Below are 17,498 nucleotides of genomic sequence, written 5' to 3' on the forward strand. Positions count from 1 at the left end.
GCCCTAAGTAAGTAATATATTCGGAGTGATGGCCCTAAGTAAGTAATATATGTGGAGTTATGGCCCTAAGTAAGTAATATATTCGGAGTGATGGCCCTAAGTAAGTAATATATGTGGAGTGATGGCCCTAAGTAAGTAATATATGTGGAGTGATGGCACTAAGTAAGTAATATATGTGGAGTTATGGCCCTAAGTAAGTAATATATTCGGAGTGATGGCCCTAAGTAAGTAATATATGTGGAGTGATGGCCCTAAGTAAGTAATATATGTGGAGTTATGTTCCTAAGTAAGTAATGTATGTGGAGTGATAGCCCTAAGTAAGTAATATATGTGGAGTTATGTTCCTAAGTAAGTAATATATGTGGAGTGATGGCCCTAAGTAAGTAATATATTCGGAGTAGTGTTACTAAGTAAGTAATATATGTAGAGTGATGGCCCTAAGTAAGTAATATATGTGGAGTTATGTTCCTAAGTAAGTAATATATGTGGAGTGATGGCCCTAAGTAATATATATATGTGGAGTTATGGCCCTAATTAAGTAATATATTCGGAGTGATGGCCTTAAGTAAGTAATATATGTGGAGTGATGGCTCTAAGTAAGTAATGTATGCGGAGTGATGGCCCTAAGTAAGTAATATATGTGGAGTTATGTTCCTAAGTAAGTAATATATGTCGAGTTATGTTCCTAAGTAAGTAATGTATGTGGAATGATGGGCCTAAATAAGTAATATATGTGGAGTGATGACCCTAAGTAAGTAATATATGTGGAGTTATGTTCCTAAGTAAGTAATGTATGTGGACTGATGACCCTAAGTAAGTAATATATGTCGAGTTATGTTTCTAACTAAGTAATATGTCTTGAATGGTGTTCCTAATTAAATAATATATGTGGTGGAGTGATGTTTCTAAGTAAGTAATGTATGTGGAGTGATGTTCCTAATTAAATAATGTATGTGGAGTGATGGCCCTAAGTAAGTAATATATGTGGAGTGATGTTCCTGAGTAAGTAATATATGTAGAGTGATGGCCCTAAGTAAGTAATATATGTGGAGTGATGGCCTTAAGTAAGTAATATATATGGAGGGATGTTCCTAAGTAAGTAATATATGTGGAGTGATGGTCTTAAGTAAGTAATATATATGGAGGGATGTTCCTAATAAGTAATATATGTGGAGTGATGGCCCTAAGTAAGTAATATATGTGGAGTGATGGTCTTAAGTAAGTAATATATATGGAGGGATGTTCCTAAGTAAGTAATATATGTGGAGGGATGTTCCTGAGTAAGTAATATATATGCAAGAATCCGCTGAATAACTTGGACATAACTGTGTAGCTATATAAAAAGAAATATTTAGTATCATGCTGTTTTGATTTCAATATCTACAGAGAAACTAAAATTTAATTTGGTGTGAATTATACGTTATAAATTCTATAAAACATAGAGATTCTTTAGTCTTTTACAGCTATAATATATATCAACCACATATGATTTTTAAGTACATAAAACATACATGCATCTCTGTATATTAATTTCTTTATATATACATATATGGAAACACGCATAACCCAGTATATATATAGAAACACGTATAATGAAGTAACTGAATACAGTGAGCTGAGCACATTACACTTAAATACAAAAGTAAATCTGGAATTAAGTTCACACTATGTAGACAGAAATGACGATCAATTACTTGAAAAATGTAATTAAAAGTTTGTTATGAATGAGCAATGAGCCCAAACTTAGAAAATAATTGTTTTTGATTACGTGTTAAAATTAGTGTGAATATATGTTTTAAAGACTTATCGTGAGAAAGAGTAAGATTACAGTTTGAAAAGCTGAATTCGAAATCCACTAATAATGTATTATGTCACAATTAATTAATCAGTCTGAGAAATTATGAATCATTCTGTAAATAAATGTTGAGTTGTAAATTTAACTATAAATATATACATATTTTCGGCAGGCATGACTTTCTTCAATAGATTTATTAATTCATTTGGTGGAGTGAAAGTCACAGGATGTTATTGATGTTCAATGGTAAAATGGAACCATGTTCGAGATGTTTTGCTTTCTCTGATTTGGATGATTCGGATCAGTCTAATTGATATGGATAACAAACCGGTTGTTCATCGAGATTTACACCCAAGAAACCGTGTAATATTCGAGAGATATGAGAAGTATCGGAAAATTTTGCTGTTCGGAAATAAAACTGAAAGTATATTTACAAACATCAAGATCTCAAATTTTGCGAAAATGAAGATTTGATTTTATCATACCCTAATTGTTTTATCGTTGAAATCCATTCAAATCATTAACTGTGTGTACTTACCTGCTTATGCATTTCTACGTTCAATCCATACGACATCTCGTAATACTAGAATATGAACAAAAATAAGTCAGTTAACTTATAAAAAAATACAAGTAAGTAACAAAAGCATTTCAAGCCATCAATAAGAAGGACACGGATAAAAATTAACTCGTGTGATGTAGAAAGTAGTGACTGAATAGAGCGTGGATGAAATGCTGAGAATATTTAACTCTTTATGATAATCTGTGTCGAGAGTATACTTTAGTTCCCGAAGAAAAGTGTTTTTTTATTATCTTACCGAAGAATGTAGTAGAGAAAGGATAATAAAAAAATCAAAACTAAGTACATGAGCGCCGAAGAGATCCTACTGGATCTATGGTAAACTTCATACCACTTTATAGTGTAACTTTAAATTATTAGACAGGGTAATTAATCTATAGGGCTTTCCAAAATATACATAGACACCCTTAAAGATGCAATATTGATTTAGTGTTTCTTGATTGGATTTGATAATCTTTAAGTCTATCCAAACTGCACGCGACGTATTAAAGATGCAATATTGATATAGCGTTTAGTGATCAGACTGGATAATCTGAATGGCTTTCCAAAATACATGAAAATCTCTAATGGTGAAATATTGTTGTAGTATTTAATGATTAGACTAGACAATTTATAGAGCATTCCAAAATATACGCAGACGTCTAAAGGTGAAATACTGTTGTAATGTTTAGTGGTTGGACAAGACGACTATGGAGTTCCAATATACAATAAATCTTTCAAAGTTTCAAGATGTCTTCGATGTATAGTAATTGGATAAGATGATCTATCGTAGACTAATACGGTGTCATATCGCAGTTACACTTGGTTACATTATAGTTACCATCTTTGTATCAGGTCGCCCATAGAGTCACACATGAAATTAAACTTAGTGTCATGGTACGTATTATACGGTAGAGACTATCTATCAGAATACCTTATAGCATCACAACATTGCACGTTCAGTATATAGTAGCACTTACTATAACTAGTGGCCCTGTATTATATTATTTACAGGTTAATATTGTACTTAAAGTTGTTCTCTGTATCAGATTAACCAAAGTTTTACGAAGTTTCAGACGTTCGAAAGTGCAATTAAACTTAATAACTTTATACTTACCATAACGTAATGCCGCTGCATTTCTGTCTTTTCGCTTGCCAGTTTTTCGAAATTCATTTTTAGGCTACAAAAAAAAACAGGAAAAAACTTGTAAGTTATATGATATTAGTGCTCTTTTTTAAAGTATTGGACTTTTTTTGAGTGAAGTTTTAAAATTGTAGCCTCTTGATGTGAGTTTTTATCATTTTTGAACTTCAATATCCTTTTTAGGAAAACAAAATCATTCATTGCATAATTGTGAATTAAAACAGAATATATATATATGAAAAATAAACATCACTGGTAACTTTGAAAATTCATAATTACGAACTGGAACGAGAAGAAATGAATTTTATGTGAAACCATACAAAAATGCGTCGTGCTCTACGCTTTCAGGAACTACATTTCAAAATTACCATGTATGGAATTTTATAATTTCTAAACAAATTCAATTTAAAATGAAATATTTATTTATGTTAGAATAAAGTATTTGCTACTGAGTTTTTACCATTTTATAGACCACTACCTTATCTCGGTTTAAACCATCTTTCTAGGGCTCGGTATCATATAAGCACTACAAGAAGGCAGAAGGTGTTTGGTTGGATTGCACCCTATTCACAGGTAGAAAGTACGGTAATGAACGCGGTGTTTGTTTCAAAGAAGTGATGTCTGTGTTGTTGAACAAGGAAGATGACCGAAGTCATGCCTTTGAAATCAATTTCGGAAAAACACAAGTATATGGTGAGTTTCTGTGTTATCGTCTTAAAAGGGTACTTATGCATTAGGGTAGAAATGCAGCATTGAGTGGTGAGAATGATCGGCAAGAAGATTTAAATCACTCTGGATAATTCATCTTTCTAAAGGAATAAATTAACTCAAACCTTACTCACTCTGGATAATTCTTCCTTCTGAAGGAATAAATTAACCCAAACCTTACTCACTCTGGATAGTTCATCCTTCTAAAGGAATAAATTAACTCAAACCTTACTCACTCTGGATAATTCTTCCTTCTAAAGGAATAAATTAACCCAAACCTTACTACAAGAACTTTCCACGTGTCGCTACATCATCCCTGCAGCTTACATATTTGCAACAAAAGAAGCAAGACTAACCCCTTTTATAGGTTTCACTATGACACTACTCTGTCTTTAGTACACTTTGTACTATGGACAAATGAAGCCATGCTTTTTTGTTCACATCAGGGATAAGCTGTTTCTGTACTTGTTGTATCTGCATGATACAATTAAATATATTCAAATGTTGACTACTAATACTGAGTCGGAGGCCTGTTGCACTTTATAAGCTTGTCTAATCGACTTTTCCTTTCGTCTGTTACTAGTAGCTAGCAGCCACAGTTTTACTTTGACTGACATATTCCTCCCGATGGCATTATTGGCAGAATCGAACGACAGATGATCAAAGAACAATTCCTTGATGAAGCTGCTTCTCTGGACGAGAAATCACATCATCGAATTTCAGAGAAATCCTTGTTATGGTGCTAAATACATGCAACCATGTGGAGTATTATTCAAATGTTTGCGTGTGTGTGTGTTCGGATCAAAATGAAGTGGCCACTTAGTGTACGCTAATTGAGAACAACTAAAAACTAAAGAGCAATTTAACGTTTATCACATCAGCGGAATCTATTGTTTCAGAAACATTTCATCGTGCTTTTCATTTTATATTTACCAATGATATCAAAGTAAAGTGAATGAGGTAAAAATATGTTTCTCATATATACTTAAATTTCTAGACAATTCCTCAAGCGATAAACAATTAACGTTAACCGTGCCTGTACGTTTGCTAGACTATACCTTACTACAAAAATATTTCAATAATGAGAGTTTTAAGCTTGTAAACATTATATTTTATTAACAACACCTGTAAGCTAAGAAAATTAACGACTTGTTCGTCAACAATACTCGAAAATCTTTGAATGTTACGTCTTAATAAATATACTTGTACATCTAGGAAAGCCTTAATTAGTTATTCAGGATATAGAAGTAATGAAAACTTTAATAGCAACATCCTGCCCTCTGAAACTAAAGATCTTTCAATAAAGAAAACAGAGGTCGAACGGGAATCAAAGTTACTAATCTGATAAAAAAAATGTATAATTTAGTAGCTAATACTGTTTGTATACAACGTCTATATGTTTTTAAACAGTAAATTATACTAGATTAAATATCAATATATTATAGTAAATTGAAAAACAACGATTTGTAAGCATAAAAAAATGTTTTATTTTAGGGGAAAATACAACATGTTTCGACAGAACATTGACCTACCTTCTTCAGACAGAACAACCGTACATTGCTAAACAGTACACTATATACTCACTACAACTCCCATACGTTGCTAAACAGTACACTATATACTCACTACAACTCCCATACGTTGCTAAACAGTACACTATATACTCACTACAACTCCCATACGTTGCTAAACAGTACACTATATACTCACTACAACTCCCATACGTTGCTAAACAGTACACTATATTAACTGGAACATCCATACACTGCTATACAGTATACTATGTTCATTAGAACTTCCATACGTTGCTAAACAGTACACTATATTAACTAGAACATTCATACACTGTTAAACAGTATACTATGTTCATTAGAACTTCCATACGTTGCTAAACAGTACACTATATTAACTGGAACATCCATACACTGCTAAACAGTATACTATGTTCATTAGAACTTCCATACGTTGCTAAACAGTACACTATACTCACTACAACTCCCATACGTTGCTAAAACATCCATAGGTTGCTCAACAGTACACTATATTAACTAGAACATCAATATACTGCTAAACAGTATACAATGTTCATTAGAACTTCCATACGTTGTTAAGCAGTACATTATACTCACTACAATTACCATACGTTGCTAAACAGAGCTTTAGACAAATCGTACCTGAAGGTCTATAACACCCACATGTTGCTAAACAACACACTGTATTAACTAGAACATCCATACATTGCTAAGCAGTACTTTATGCTAATTGTATCTGTACGTCTATAATATCCATACATTCTTAGTCTAGTCAATAAGTTATACAAAATCTACCTGCGCATTTGAAATATCCAAATATTACTACACAGTAAAACATTATATCCAACTGACCATTCCTTACCGCTAAGAAATCCTTAACATGTTAAGCAGTGTACTTTAAAAAATCTGAATATTTCCTATACCGTAAGACTGACCAAGAACTTACAGATATTATGATGACGAAAGCTGTAATATTAATGCAATATTTGACCAAACAATATGGTCGCTAGCTCTTATGTGTTATTATAACTAAAATACCGAGAAGAGTAAGACATTATTTCAGATAACCTAAAACTGTAAATCAGTAAACCGATTATTCTTCTGTACACACTTAGCCTTTATTCTGGCCTTATTGTTCTGTAACATTGTTTTACAGCATTGTGATTTTGAAATTTAGAATTCTTGGAAACTTTACAACACACACACAAGTAACTAACATGCTTATAGGAATTAGTATTATTTCAAACCTCATCATTCTGACGAAGACAAAACTGGAACATCGATATTTAAAGATTGTTTTAAATCTTTTATTTACAGGTACACTGTCCTCTAATAAGAAATTATCTTAAAATTGCCAACTGTTCTGATGCTAACTGGAAACTATACGATGAATGTAACAATTACGTGAATTAAAAAATGTAGCAAGAGTTCTATAAGACAAAAAAAAAAGGTTTTGGGAGAGGTCATGTAATTCTTACAAGTTACAGCATGTATTAAGTTATGTAATCGATGCTCATTAACTAATTCAAGTCTCCATTCACACACTAACCTGTGATACTGAGCTTGGAGGTAGTTGAATTCTTCCTTGATTCTCTCGCACGTATCACCAACAGTAAATTTAAAAGACTGTCTGCTAGGCTGTGGGGCTGAACCCTGAAACAAGACGAATATAATGTTGTTTTCTCAATAAGTTTATTGTTCTGTATTTTTCGGAACTACTTTCTTTTCGGAACTATTTTCTCAGTCTTCAAGATGTGGTAAAGTTCAAATTTAAACTAGCTATGTATTCAATACTATTTGTAACCGCCTACCAAACAACGGATGTTTGGAGCAATTTTAAGTAATATTTGTATTCCGACATCTAATAATTTGTCCAGTAGTGTCCTTGCAAGTTGCATGATAAATTGTATTTAGAAATATTGGTTATTTTTTGTAAATTATATTCATGTTCTCGGTCTTAGATTTGAAATTTATCATTCTTTTGAAAATTGTATGATATTTTTGACTCAAACTAATTATTTTATTTCATTCTAATATCATAATGTTGAAACGAATATTCAATAAAATTCACTTATAGTTTAGTTCAATAAAGTCACTATTATATATATATTCACGCTTATGCACAAAATATACTCTTTAGTAACTCATATACATAACTGGTTATTAGTTAGTTCTTAATGTTTGACCAAAATAAGAAAAACATGTCTGTTCTACGAAGCTTCATTGCCTATCTGTTTACAACTTATGTGTTTTTTTATCTTCATATAGCTTTTTTATGATGCACATGGTAACAACAGCAGGGAAATCAAACAGACGGAAAACTTGCGTTTTCAGATGCCTTCAGAGCAGGAAGTTCAAATTACTTTTCCTGTTTAGTATTCGGTACTAAAATAGAACAAAAGTAGAGTGCCATCTCTATAATGAATCAAATAACAGTATTTCTTTTCATGAATGAGCTAACAGCACTGTTTCTCTAACGAATTAGATAACGGTACTGTTTTCATTCATGAATCAAATTACAGCATTCTTTCTATCACGAATCATATTATATCACTCTTTCTATCACGAATAAGCTAAAAGTAATTTTATAATGAATCAGATAACAGTACTCTTTCTATCATGAATTAAATTATATCACTCTTTCTATCACGAATCAAATTACAACATTCTTTCTATCACGAATCAAATTACAGCACTCTTTCTATCATGAATCAAATAACAGTAATCTTTCTATCATGAATAAGCTAACGGTAATTTTTATAATGAATCAGATAACAGTACTCTTTCTATCATGAATTAAATTATATCACTCTTTCTATCACGAATAAAATTACAGCACTCTTTCTATCATGAATCAAGTTACAGCATTCTTTTATCATTAATCAAATTACAACACTCTTTCTATCATGAATCAAATTACAGCACTCTTTCTGTCATGAATCAAATTACAGCACTCTTTCTATCATGAATCAAATTACAACACTCTTTTTATCATGAATCAAATTACAGCACTCTCTCTATCATGAATCAAATTACAACACTCTTTTTATCATGAATCAAATTACAGCACTCTTTCTATCATGAATCAAATTACAGCACTCTTTCTATCATGAATCAAATTACAACACTATTTTTATCACGAATCAAATTACAGCACTCTTTCTATCACGAATCAAATTACAACACTCTTTTTATCATGAATCAAATTACAACACTCTTTCTATAATGAATCAAATTACAACACTCTGTCTATCATGAATCAAACTACAACACTCTTTCTATCATGAATCAAATTACAACACTCTTTCTATCATGAATCAAATTACAGCACTCTTTCTATCATGAATCAAATTACAGCACTCTTTTTATCATGAATCAAATTACAGCACTCTTTCTATCACGAATCAAATTACAACACTCTTTTTATCATGAATCAAATTACAACACTCTTTCTATCACGAATCAAATTACAACACTCTTTTTATCATGAATCAAATTACAACACTCTTTCTATCATGAATCAACTTACAGCACTCTTTTTATCATGAATCAAATTACAGCACTCTTTCTATCGTGAATCAAATGACCACACTCTTTCTATCATGAATTAAATTATATCACTCTTCCTATCACGAATCAAATTACAACACTCTTTCTATCACGAATCAAATTACAACACTCTTTCTATCATGAATCAAATTACAGCACTCTTTCTATCATGAATCATATTACAACACTCTTTCTATCATGAATCAAATTACAGCACTCTTTTTATCATGAATCAAATTACAGCACTCTTTTTATCATGAATCAAATTACATCACTCTTTCTATCATGAATCAAATTACCACACTCTTTCTATCACGAATCATATATCACTTTTTCTATCATGAATCAAATAACAGTAATCTTTCCATCATGAATAAGCTAACAGTAGTTTTTATAATGAATCAGATAACAGTACTCTTTCTATCATGAATCAAATTATATCATTTTTCTATCACGAATCAAATAACAGTAATCTTTCTATCATGAATATAATTAAATATTTCCTTTTTATCCCGAAACAGAATAAGTTTGTATGTTCAACGGAATTCAAATTTACAACATTCTATTTTAAATCCTTTTTATATTGTTACTGGGTAACTTCTCAAAGAAATAAGAATATTATCCTGACCTTAACTTCCTGATAGCATACAAAATATTACATATCGATTCTCAAGTATCTATTTCTGATAATGTATAGAACAGTTTCCAGACTATCACTGAACGTTTCGCGTTTCTAAAGAACTAGATTAAAATGGGCAACGAGGAGAAACGAAACTAACAGATACCTAGAACTTTGTAAATTAACAGATCACTTTCATCCAATGATTATAATGCTTTTCCAAGTGATTATTTTGACATACACTTCACAATATTTACAGTAAATACAGATATAAGTATATATACGCCGCTGTCATCTTATCCCATAAATCGCTTTCATTTTGCAAAGTGTCGGTTTTAGGCATTCATCACTCAAGATCAGAAGTCAAGCACTCTGTGGAATATCAACACAGTTTCGCTCGTAATGGGATACCATTGCTCGTTAAGTGCAATAAAAAGTCACGAGTATCAACGACCTGAGTAATATAAACATTAAACTAAAATAATATGAATACACACTATGGATTAATTCAAGTACTCTGATACTTCCGGATATTAAAAAGCTAGGTTGTTAAAAGCAGGACAGCATGAAAAATAAGACTCACCATGATTAGCACGTGCTATTCTGTGTAATTTAATCACGCGAAACATGCTCACGAATGGATATCATGGCTTAGTTTAGAAACACAGAAAAAAAAAGTAAATACTATGATTCGCCTTGATAAATGCTCGTCTCTTTATAGTTCACATCCTTCAATTTTAGTTTGTCAAGATTATCTTAAAGTTTAAAACTGTATTTATTATCTCTATATCTGTAATATTTTGCGTGAACCAAAACTGGGAAAACAGTTTAATTATGACCAGGAAATGCTTTTTGTTTTCCTGATAAGGTAAAGATGGAATAGATATTCTTCTTCGCAACGTGTGTTTGTAGTTAAACACAAAGCTATACAAAGGGTTGTCTGTGCTCAGCCCAACACGGGTATCGAAACCCGGTTTCGATACGTTGAATGCCCACAGACTGTGCCACTGGGGGGCTTCTCCGTAACGACTTTAATCCCAATTAATTTGGGGTCGGCCGGTATTTTTGTAAACCAAGAATGTTTACACCCGAGTGGCCGGCCCAGACAGCAACCATATAGGACGAGAATGCTCGGCGACGGGGTTTCGAACTCGTGTACCTCGATTGCGAGTCGTGCGCCCTAACTACCACGCCGTGTCAACCCCGAAGACGAAATAAATGCCAGTTAGAAAAGTTTAAAAAATGGAAAATATAGTTTATTTTTCAATACCATAAAGCTTTTACTCTTAAAGGTTAAATTTAGAAAACGGAAATTTTAATAGATAATATTATATATGATGTTTTATTTTTCGTGAAGAAAGCTTACATTGATAGTATCAAACATAGTTTCCACAAAGTCAGCTTTGAGCAATAATATTCATTTAATTAGTTCAGCCAGGATTAAAGAGTTAACACAGAGGACCACACAAAAAAGTCAAACGGATTTCAAAAGACTCACAATGGGAGTAGCGTGTAATAATTAAATCTATACAAGGTGTTACAAAGTTCAATGGAATAAGTCTTTGTTGGTCATTATGTGCAATTACACAATGCTTGATTGTAAATGTGTTCTGATAATCAGCCTCAGGGTTTTGTTAAGAAAAACTCAAGGTAGTACGGTCACCTTCGATAAAAAACGACCACCTTTGTATATTATTAGTTATGACGTGTGACCCCGTGCATAAACATACCGGTGCGAATGTGAATGATAAATGCGCGACTAATTTTTTTCTTTTTTAACAACTTTGGTCAAAGGGAATACTCTTAATTTTTTATGTATATAAATTAGATATTTCTGGTATTTCACTTTGTTGATTTCGGACAATGGGGATTTATAGACAGGCAAATATACTGTAAAAAAACACACACACTGATTTTCGATAGCGTGCTATTGTTTTACGATAAGTGGCTTAGGATAAGAAGCTGCCTAGCCGTGGGGATGTGGCCGTTTTATCCAACACTTGCACTCATGTAAGTTTTTGTATTTAGGTTTAATTTTTTTGGTGCCATTGTCCTAGGTAATCCGTATGGTGCCGAGAACGTTTAAATTATGAGTTAAGTGACTTAATTGCAGCATATATTTTAAGTTGTATTTTTTGTGAGTTAGATGGGGCCAATTATCCCCATCATAGGGGGATGGGTCCGTATTATCCATCTTACAGGTAAAATGGCCCACAACCACAATTAATCAACCTTTTCAACATCTAAAAAGATCTATTTCCATTTTAACTAAAAATGACGTAATTACAAAGAGTAATTTTAAAACTATATGCTTTTTTATTATATTCATCTTAATTGGTGAAAATCATATTCAAAACTAAGATGGCCTTATTTTCCCACCTGCCACTAAATTGTGCTACTTACATGATGTTCATTTTAACACAGTCTATTTGTAGCAGCACACTATTCATGAAGAGTTTCTCATACATTGCTAATAAATATTATGTAAACTGATTATAAGTCGGCGATGATTTTATTCTCTTGAACGTTTTACATGTTCTATGGTAATTCCTGTAAGCAGAATACGAAAATGATATCCATTTTTTTCTCCATCACATACAGACTTTTCATAAAAAATCAAAATTTTGTTATGCTTAAAATGTTGACAACCACTGGCTAATGATTTCTCTAGACTAATCGCGACGTAAGAGTCCTATCGATCGTTCTAGAACCCACGAGAAACACACCGCTAGTATATTAACCGTTAACAAGCCGCATGACGTGTCATTTCTGGATAGTATTTGTTTATAGGTGCACTTTGAAATTATTTTTTCTTTTCAATATTATTTATTTGTCGTTATGGCAACAATAAGTTGTGTAAATGGCCCAAACATATTCTATTATATTTGTGGAAAATTCGTTGTAAAGAAACAAAGGCAAAACATTACAGAATTCGTCAAAAAAAGCGTAATACTCGTATTTTGGAATAAAACTTGGGTACCAAGACAAATCATGGGCCCCGCACAATGTTTGCACCATTTTTGTCGAAGAGTTGAGACAGTGAACTAAAGGTAAGAAAAAGTAGTTGCCTTTTGGAATTCCAGTGGTCTGGCATAAACCTAGAAACCACAGAGACGGGCAAGGCTACAGCACTCGAAATAAAAGGAAATTTCTTACACGAACCTTCAATCTGCTATAAAACCTGTTGCTCATAGACCTTTTGCACCTGTACCTACTCCAACGGAGACTCTTGATACAATTTCGTCTGATTCTGATGTAATAGAATGATGATAGAGATTGTTTTATACCTGAAACGTCTGGTGAACCATAACTTTTCACACAAGGTAAATTTGATGATTTGGTTAGAGATTTGGGCCTTCCAAAGGATTTTTCAGAGATTTTGGGGTCCAGACTTCGAGCTAAGAATTACTTTCTACAGAGATATCATTTTACTGGTAAAATCGTGAGAAAGAGTTTATACCATACTTTTCGCAAGAAGGTTCACTAATTTATTATAACAATATTGCTGAATTAATACCAATGCAAGGAGCTGCAGTCTGTCAACCAAGTGAGTGATGATTGCTCATTGATTCTTCCAAAAGATGTCTAAAAGGTGTTTTCCTTCACAATGGTAACATATATGCATCTGTTCCTATTGCTCATTCGGTGAACGTACAAAAATCTCGAACTTCTTCTTAATAAGGTCAAATACAAAAAAACATGGTTGGCTATTTTGTGGATTCTTAAAAGTCCTTTGTATGTTGTTGGGTCAATAATCCAGTTATAAAAAAGTTTCCATATTTTTTGTGTGAATGGGACAGCAGAGTACGAAATCAGCACTGGATAAAAAAGCAATGGCTAGGCAGAATCAGCCTGATACCACGATCGAAATACATTGAACGTGAAAGTTTGGTTGACACAAAGAATGTCCTATTACCTCCACCTCACATAAAACTGGGCTTGATGAAGCAGTTTGTAAAGGCCTTAGACAAAGAAGGCGACTGTTTTAAGTATGTATGTGGCAATTCCCAGCTCTTTCAGGAGCGAAACTTAAAGAAGAGATTTTTGTTGAACCTTAGATTAGGAAATTTACTTCGGATAAACAGTTCGAAAAGACAAGGAGGAATGTTGCAAAAGAAGAGTGGATTGCCTTTAAAGATGTTTTTGTACATTTTTAGGAAACATCAAGGACCAAAATTACGAAAATATTGTCAATAACATGCTCGAAAAATTCAAAGAGTTTGGTTGTAATATTAACTTGAAAGTTCATTTCTTGCACTCACACATATTGACTATTTCCCTGAACATTTCGGTACCGTCAGTGAAGAAAAATGGGAAAGGTTTAAACAAGACATCAGGGAAATGGAGAGGAGGTGTCAGGGAAGGTGGAACACGAGCATGATTGCTGATTACTTCTAGTCATTGAAACAAGATTCTCCAGACGCAATACCACAAAGAAAGACCACAACATGTAGTGTTGAGACTAAAAGACATAGATTTCACACAAGAAACATCAAGATGATATTCGTTTGATATCAATGTTCTTCCCTTTTATTCAGTTTATTTGTGTTTTTGTTAACAAACATAATAATAAAAAATGTAAACCAAATAATAATTTAATCTAAGTAAGATTTGTAAAACATCCTTACGTGATAGAAAAAAAAACGAATATTATGTTCAAAATCTGGTGAATTATGAAAAACCCGTTATAACCAAAACAATTTTCATGTAGTTTAAATTCGCAAGCCTATGTTATATTTAACAGCTGTTTTGAATCATTTACACTTATTTTAATTGCGTTACACGCAGTAAATGATCAGTGAATAATGACGATTCTCTAGAACAATGTAGAATTAAGCTTATGGTGCAGTAGTGCAATATTGTTGAAATTTGTGGTATTATGAAGAAGAAACAGTGTCGCATCATTGTGCAATACCCAGTGGAAGAGATTAAATTACTTCAGGAGTTTCATTTAAAGAGGATGATTTTCCAAAATGTCTACTCCACTGAATAAGAAGTATATGGAGAATAAAAACAGAAGTTACGATATAAAAGTTATTCAATGCCTATCTCAAAGTCCAATTTACACTTTGTTAGCACCAGTTGAAAAATAGTGTTGTAAATTAGAAGCAAAGTAATGTGCGCCAACTTTGGGAGACTAGATAACAAAAACGGAAAGAAACACCACTTGATATATAATATAAGACAGTGGTGGTCATTTTGCCTGATTATTGTAGTTATTAGTTCTAGAAAGAGATCCACAAAATATTGATTATTCGGTTTGTATGGTTTCAATATGAACTTCTTATGCATAATAACGTATATTATGTACAAACACGACTTTTAGGCTAAATAATACTTCCTGCAACGCATTTCTTGAAAACGTGAGTGTTCCTATCGGTGCTCCTTGAGTCCAAATTACAGAAGTGTTCCTGCTGACACTTCTTGTTTTCTAACTACGGAAGTATACCTATGGACACTCCTTGTTTACCAAGATGTTTTTAATGACGATTATCACTTGGTAAGCAAGTAAAGTGCTATCCAACAATTTTCATTTACTAAACAAGGGAAATGTTTTTGCCAATGTTTATTAATTACTAATAAGACAAATGTTTTTGCCAATGTTTATCAATTACTAATAAGACAAATGTTTTTGCCAATGTTTATTAATTACTAATAAGACAAATGTTTTTGCAAATGTTTATTCATTACTAATAAGACAAATGTTTTTGCTAATGTTTATTAATTACTAATAAGACAAATGCTTTTGCCAATGTTTATTAATTACTAATAAGACAAATGTTTTTGCCAATGTTTATTAATTACTAATAAGACAAATGTTCTTACCGATATTTATCGTTTTCTAACATGAGATATGTTCCTGTGCTAGCAATCCTTTTTTGCCCTTATGTTTGTGTTCCTACATATACTTCTCAATAACATCAAGAACACTATTCCTACCTACACTTCTTGTGCACTAGGAAAATAACTGTTTCTATTACCGTTCGTTTATAAATAATTTAATGACAAAAATAATTAATAGGCCGGTTTTATCATTAGCTGCTAGTTAGATTTAAGATTGTCGTACGTTACCCGAAAAAGTACGACTCTATTTTAGTGTTTCATAAACTAAACTCTCACAGAACATTCGACCTTAACGCAGTGTATCTGTTGTAAAAGTAATGTTTTTTAACCCCATCTCTAATACTAAGCGAGATGTTCAGGATATGAAACATCAAGTATCAGTGCAAAGCCCCCCCCCCCCAGTGGCACAGCGGTATGTCTGCGGACTTACGACGCTAGAAACCGGCTTTCGATACCCATGGTGGGCAGAGCACAGATAGCCCTTTGTGTAGCTTTGTGCTTAACTACAAAGAACAACAACAACATCCGTGCAAAGTGGTTTCTATCATTTACAAAAAATAACCGTATTGGTGAAAAAATGTTTTCATTATTGATAACCCAAAAGCAATGTACATATAAGGTTGAATGTTATTTAATTACGATTATGATTTTTAAGTAATCAAATAAACGATTTTTATAAATCAATATATACATTATCTTAAATGTTGAATCAAATTAATTTCTTTCCTGAATTATTTTTAGTTCTTAGTCATTTTTCCCATGACAATATGAGAAGACCTTATTTAATTTTTTTTATAAGTACGAAATATCTATATCCAATGAAAACGAAACACGATACCAATGAAACATTTTGTTGCCATATTAACACATCACTTGTTTGTTATTAAGCGCAAAGCTACAAAACGGGTTTTCTGTGCTGCACACAAGGGGCATCGAAACCAAGTTTTTATCATCATAATCCTTCATACTTAGAAATGAGCCACTGGAGGGTGGGTGGATATTACTACGCCAAACAAAGTTTACTCACTGTAGTATTAAATAGTATTGTAAACGCTTCGTGGAAATGTATTTTAACTTGCAACTGCTTGAATCCTTAATCCTTTCTACGAAACGACAGAGGAAACAATGCATACATACCTGGTGCCTATTTGGGTACATCCTACACGAAGCTGTCAACGAGTTTTCTTAACTGAGATTAAACACAATGAGCTTGCTTTAAATATGTAGTGTTTACATAACACAAGTAGTGAAGCACTCTGAAAATCACTCTGTTACTAGAATTCACCAAAAAGATAACATTTTTCAAGACATACAGGTTTGATATTTTGGTTGAGTGTGACGCAATTGCTAGTCTGCATGACACGAAAATTCCGATATTTTGTCTGCTTGATTGTTACTGTTTGCAATACATTCACCAGCAACACTCTGGATTTCTGCATTCTAAGGTAAAAACCATCGGCCTTAACGACAAACTTGACACTTCTCTGTCACGGATTGAAACACTCCCCTGGGTTCGGCAGACTCTTCGCTCACACTTACACCCAATGAAACTCTGCGACACGAAAACAGCTAAGTAAAATAACCGTTGCTATAACAACCATGTTTTAGCAGCTGTCTATCTAACGCACGTGTCCTTATAGTTCCGCCCACATCTCGTCCTGTTTCATGTGATGATGAATCAATGGTGCTTGATCACTTCCCTTAAAACAACTGAGCATTATTCAAGCGAAATCCTTTGGAACGGAGACACA

The 17,498-nt window shown here is 32.7% G+C and overlaps 1 protein-coding gene across 2 annotated transcripts in view; it reads right to left on the reverse strand.

Annotated features, from left to right (window-relative positions):
- The window catches only part of LOC106458719 (transducin-like enhancer protein 4), an 80,479-nt gene extending 63,245 nt beyond the window's left edge, over positions 1–17,234 (reverse strand). For both annotated transcript variants that reach the window (XM_022384988.1, XM_022384987.1), the window contains exons 1-4: positions 16,885–17,234; positions 7,285–7,388; positions 3,469–3,532; positions 2,334–2,378 (exon numbers count right to left, since the gene is read on the reverse strand). In XM_022384988.1, coding sequence (XP_022240696.1) covers positions 2,334–2,378; positions 3,469–3,532; positions 7,285–7,388; positions 16,885–16,905 — 234 coding nt within the window. In that variant the 5' untranslated portion in view covers positions 16,906–17,234. The remainder of the gene's footprint in view (positions 1–2,333; positions 2,379–3,468; positions 3,533–7,284; positions 7,389–16,884) is intronic.
- Positions 17,235–17,498: the final 264 nt, after the last annotated feature.

The sequence above is a fragment of the Limulus polyphemus genome, unplaced genomic scaffold, assembly GCF_000517525.1.
Source record: "Limulus polyphemus unplaced genomic scaffold, Limulus_polyphemus-2.1.2 Scaffold504, whole genome shotgun sequence".
Lineage (NCBI taxonomy): Eukaryota > Metazoa > Arthropoda > Merostomata > Xiphosura > Limulidae > Limulus > Limulus polyphemus.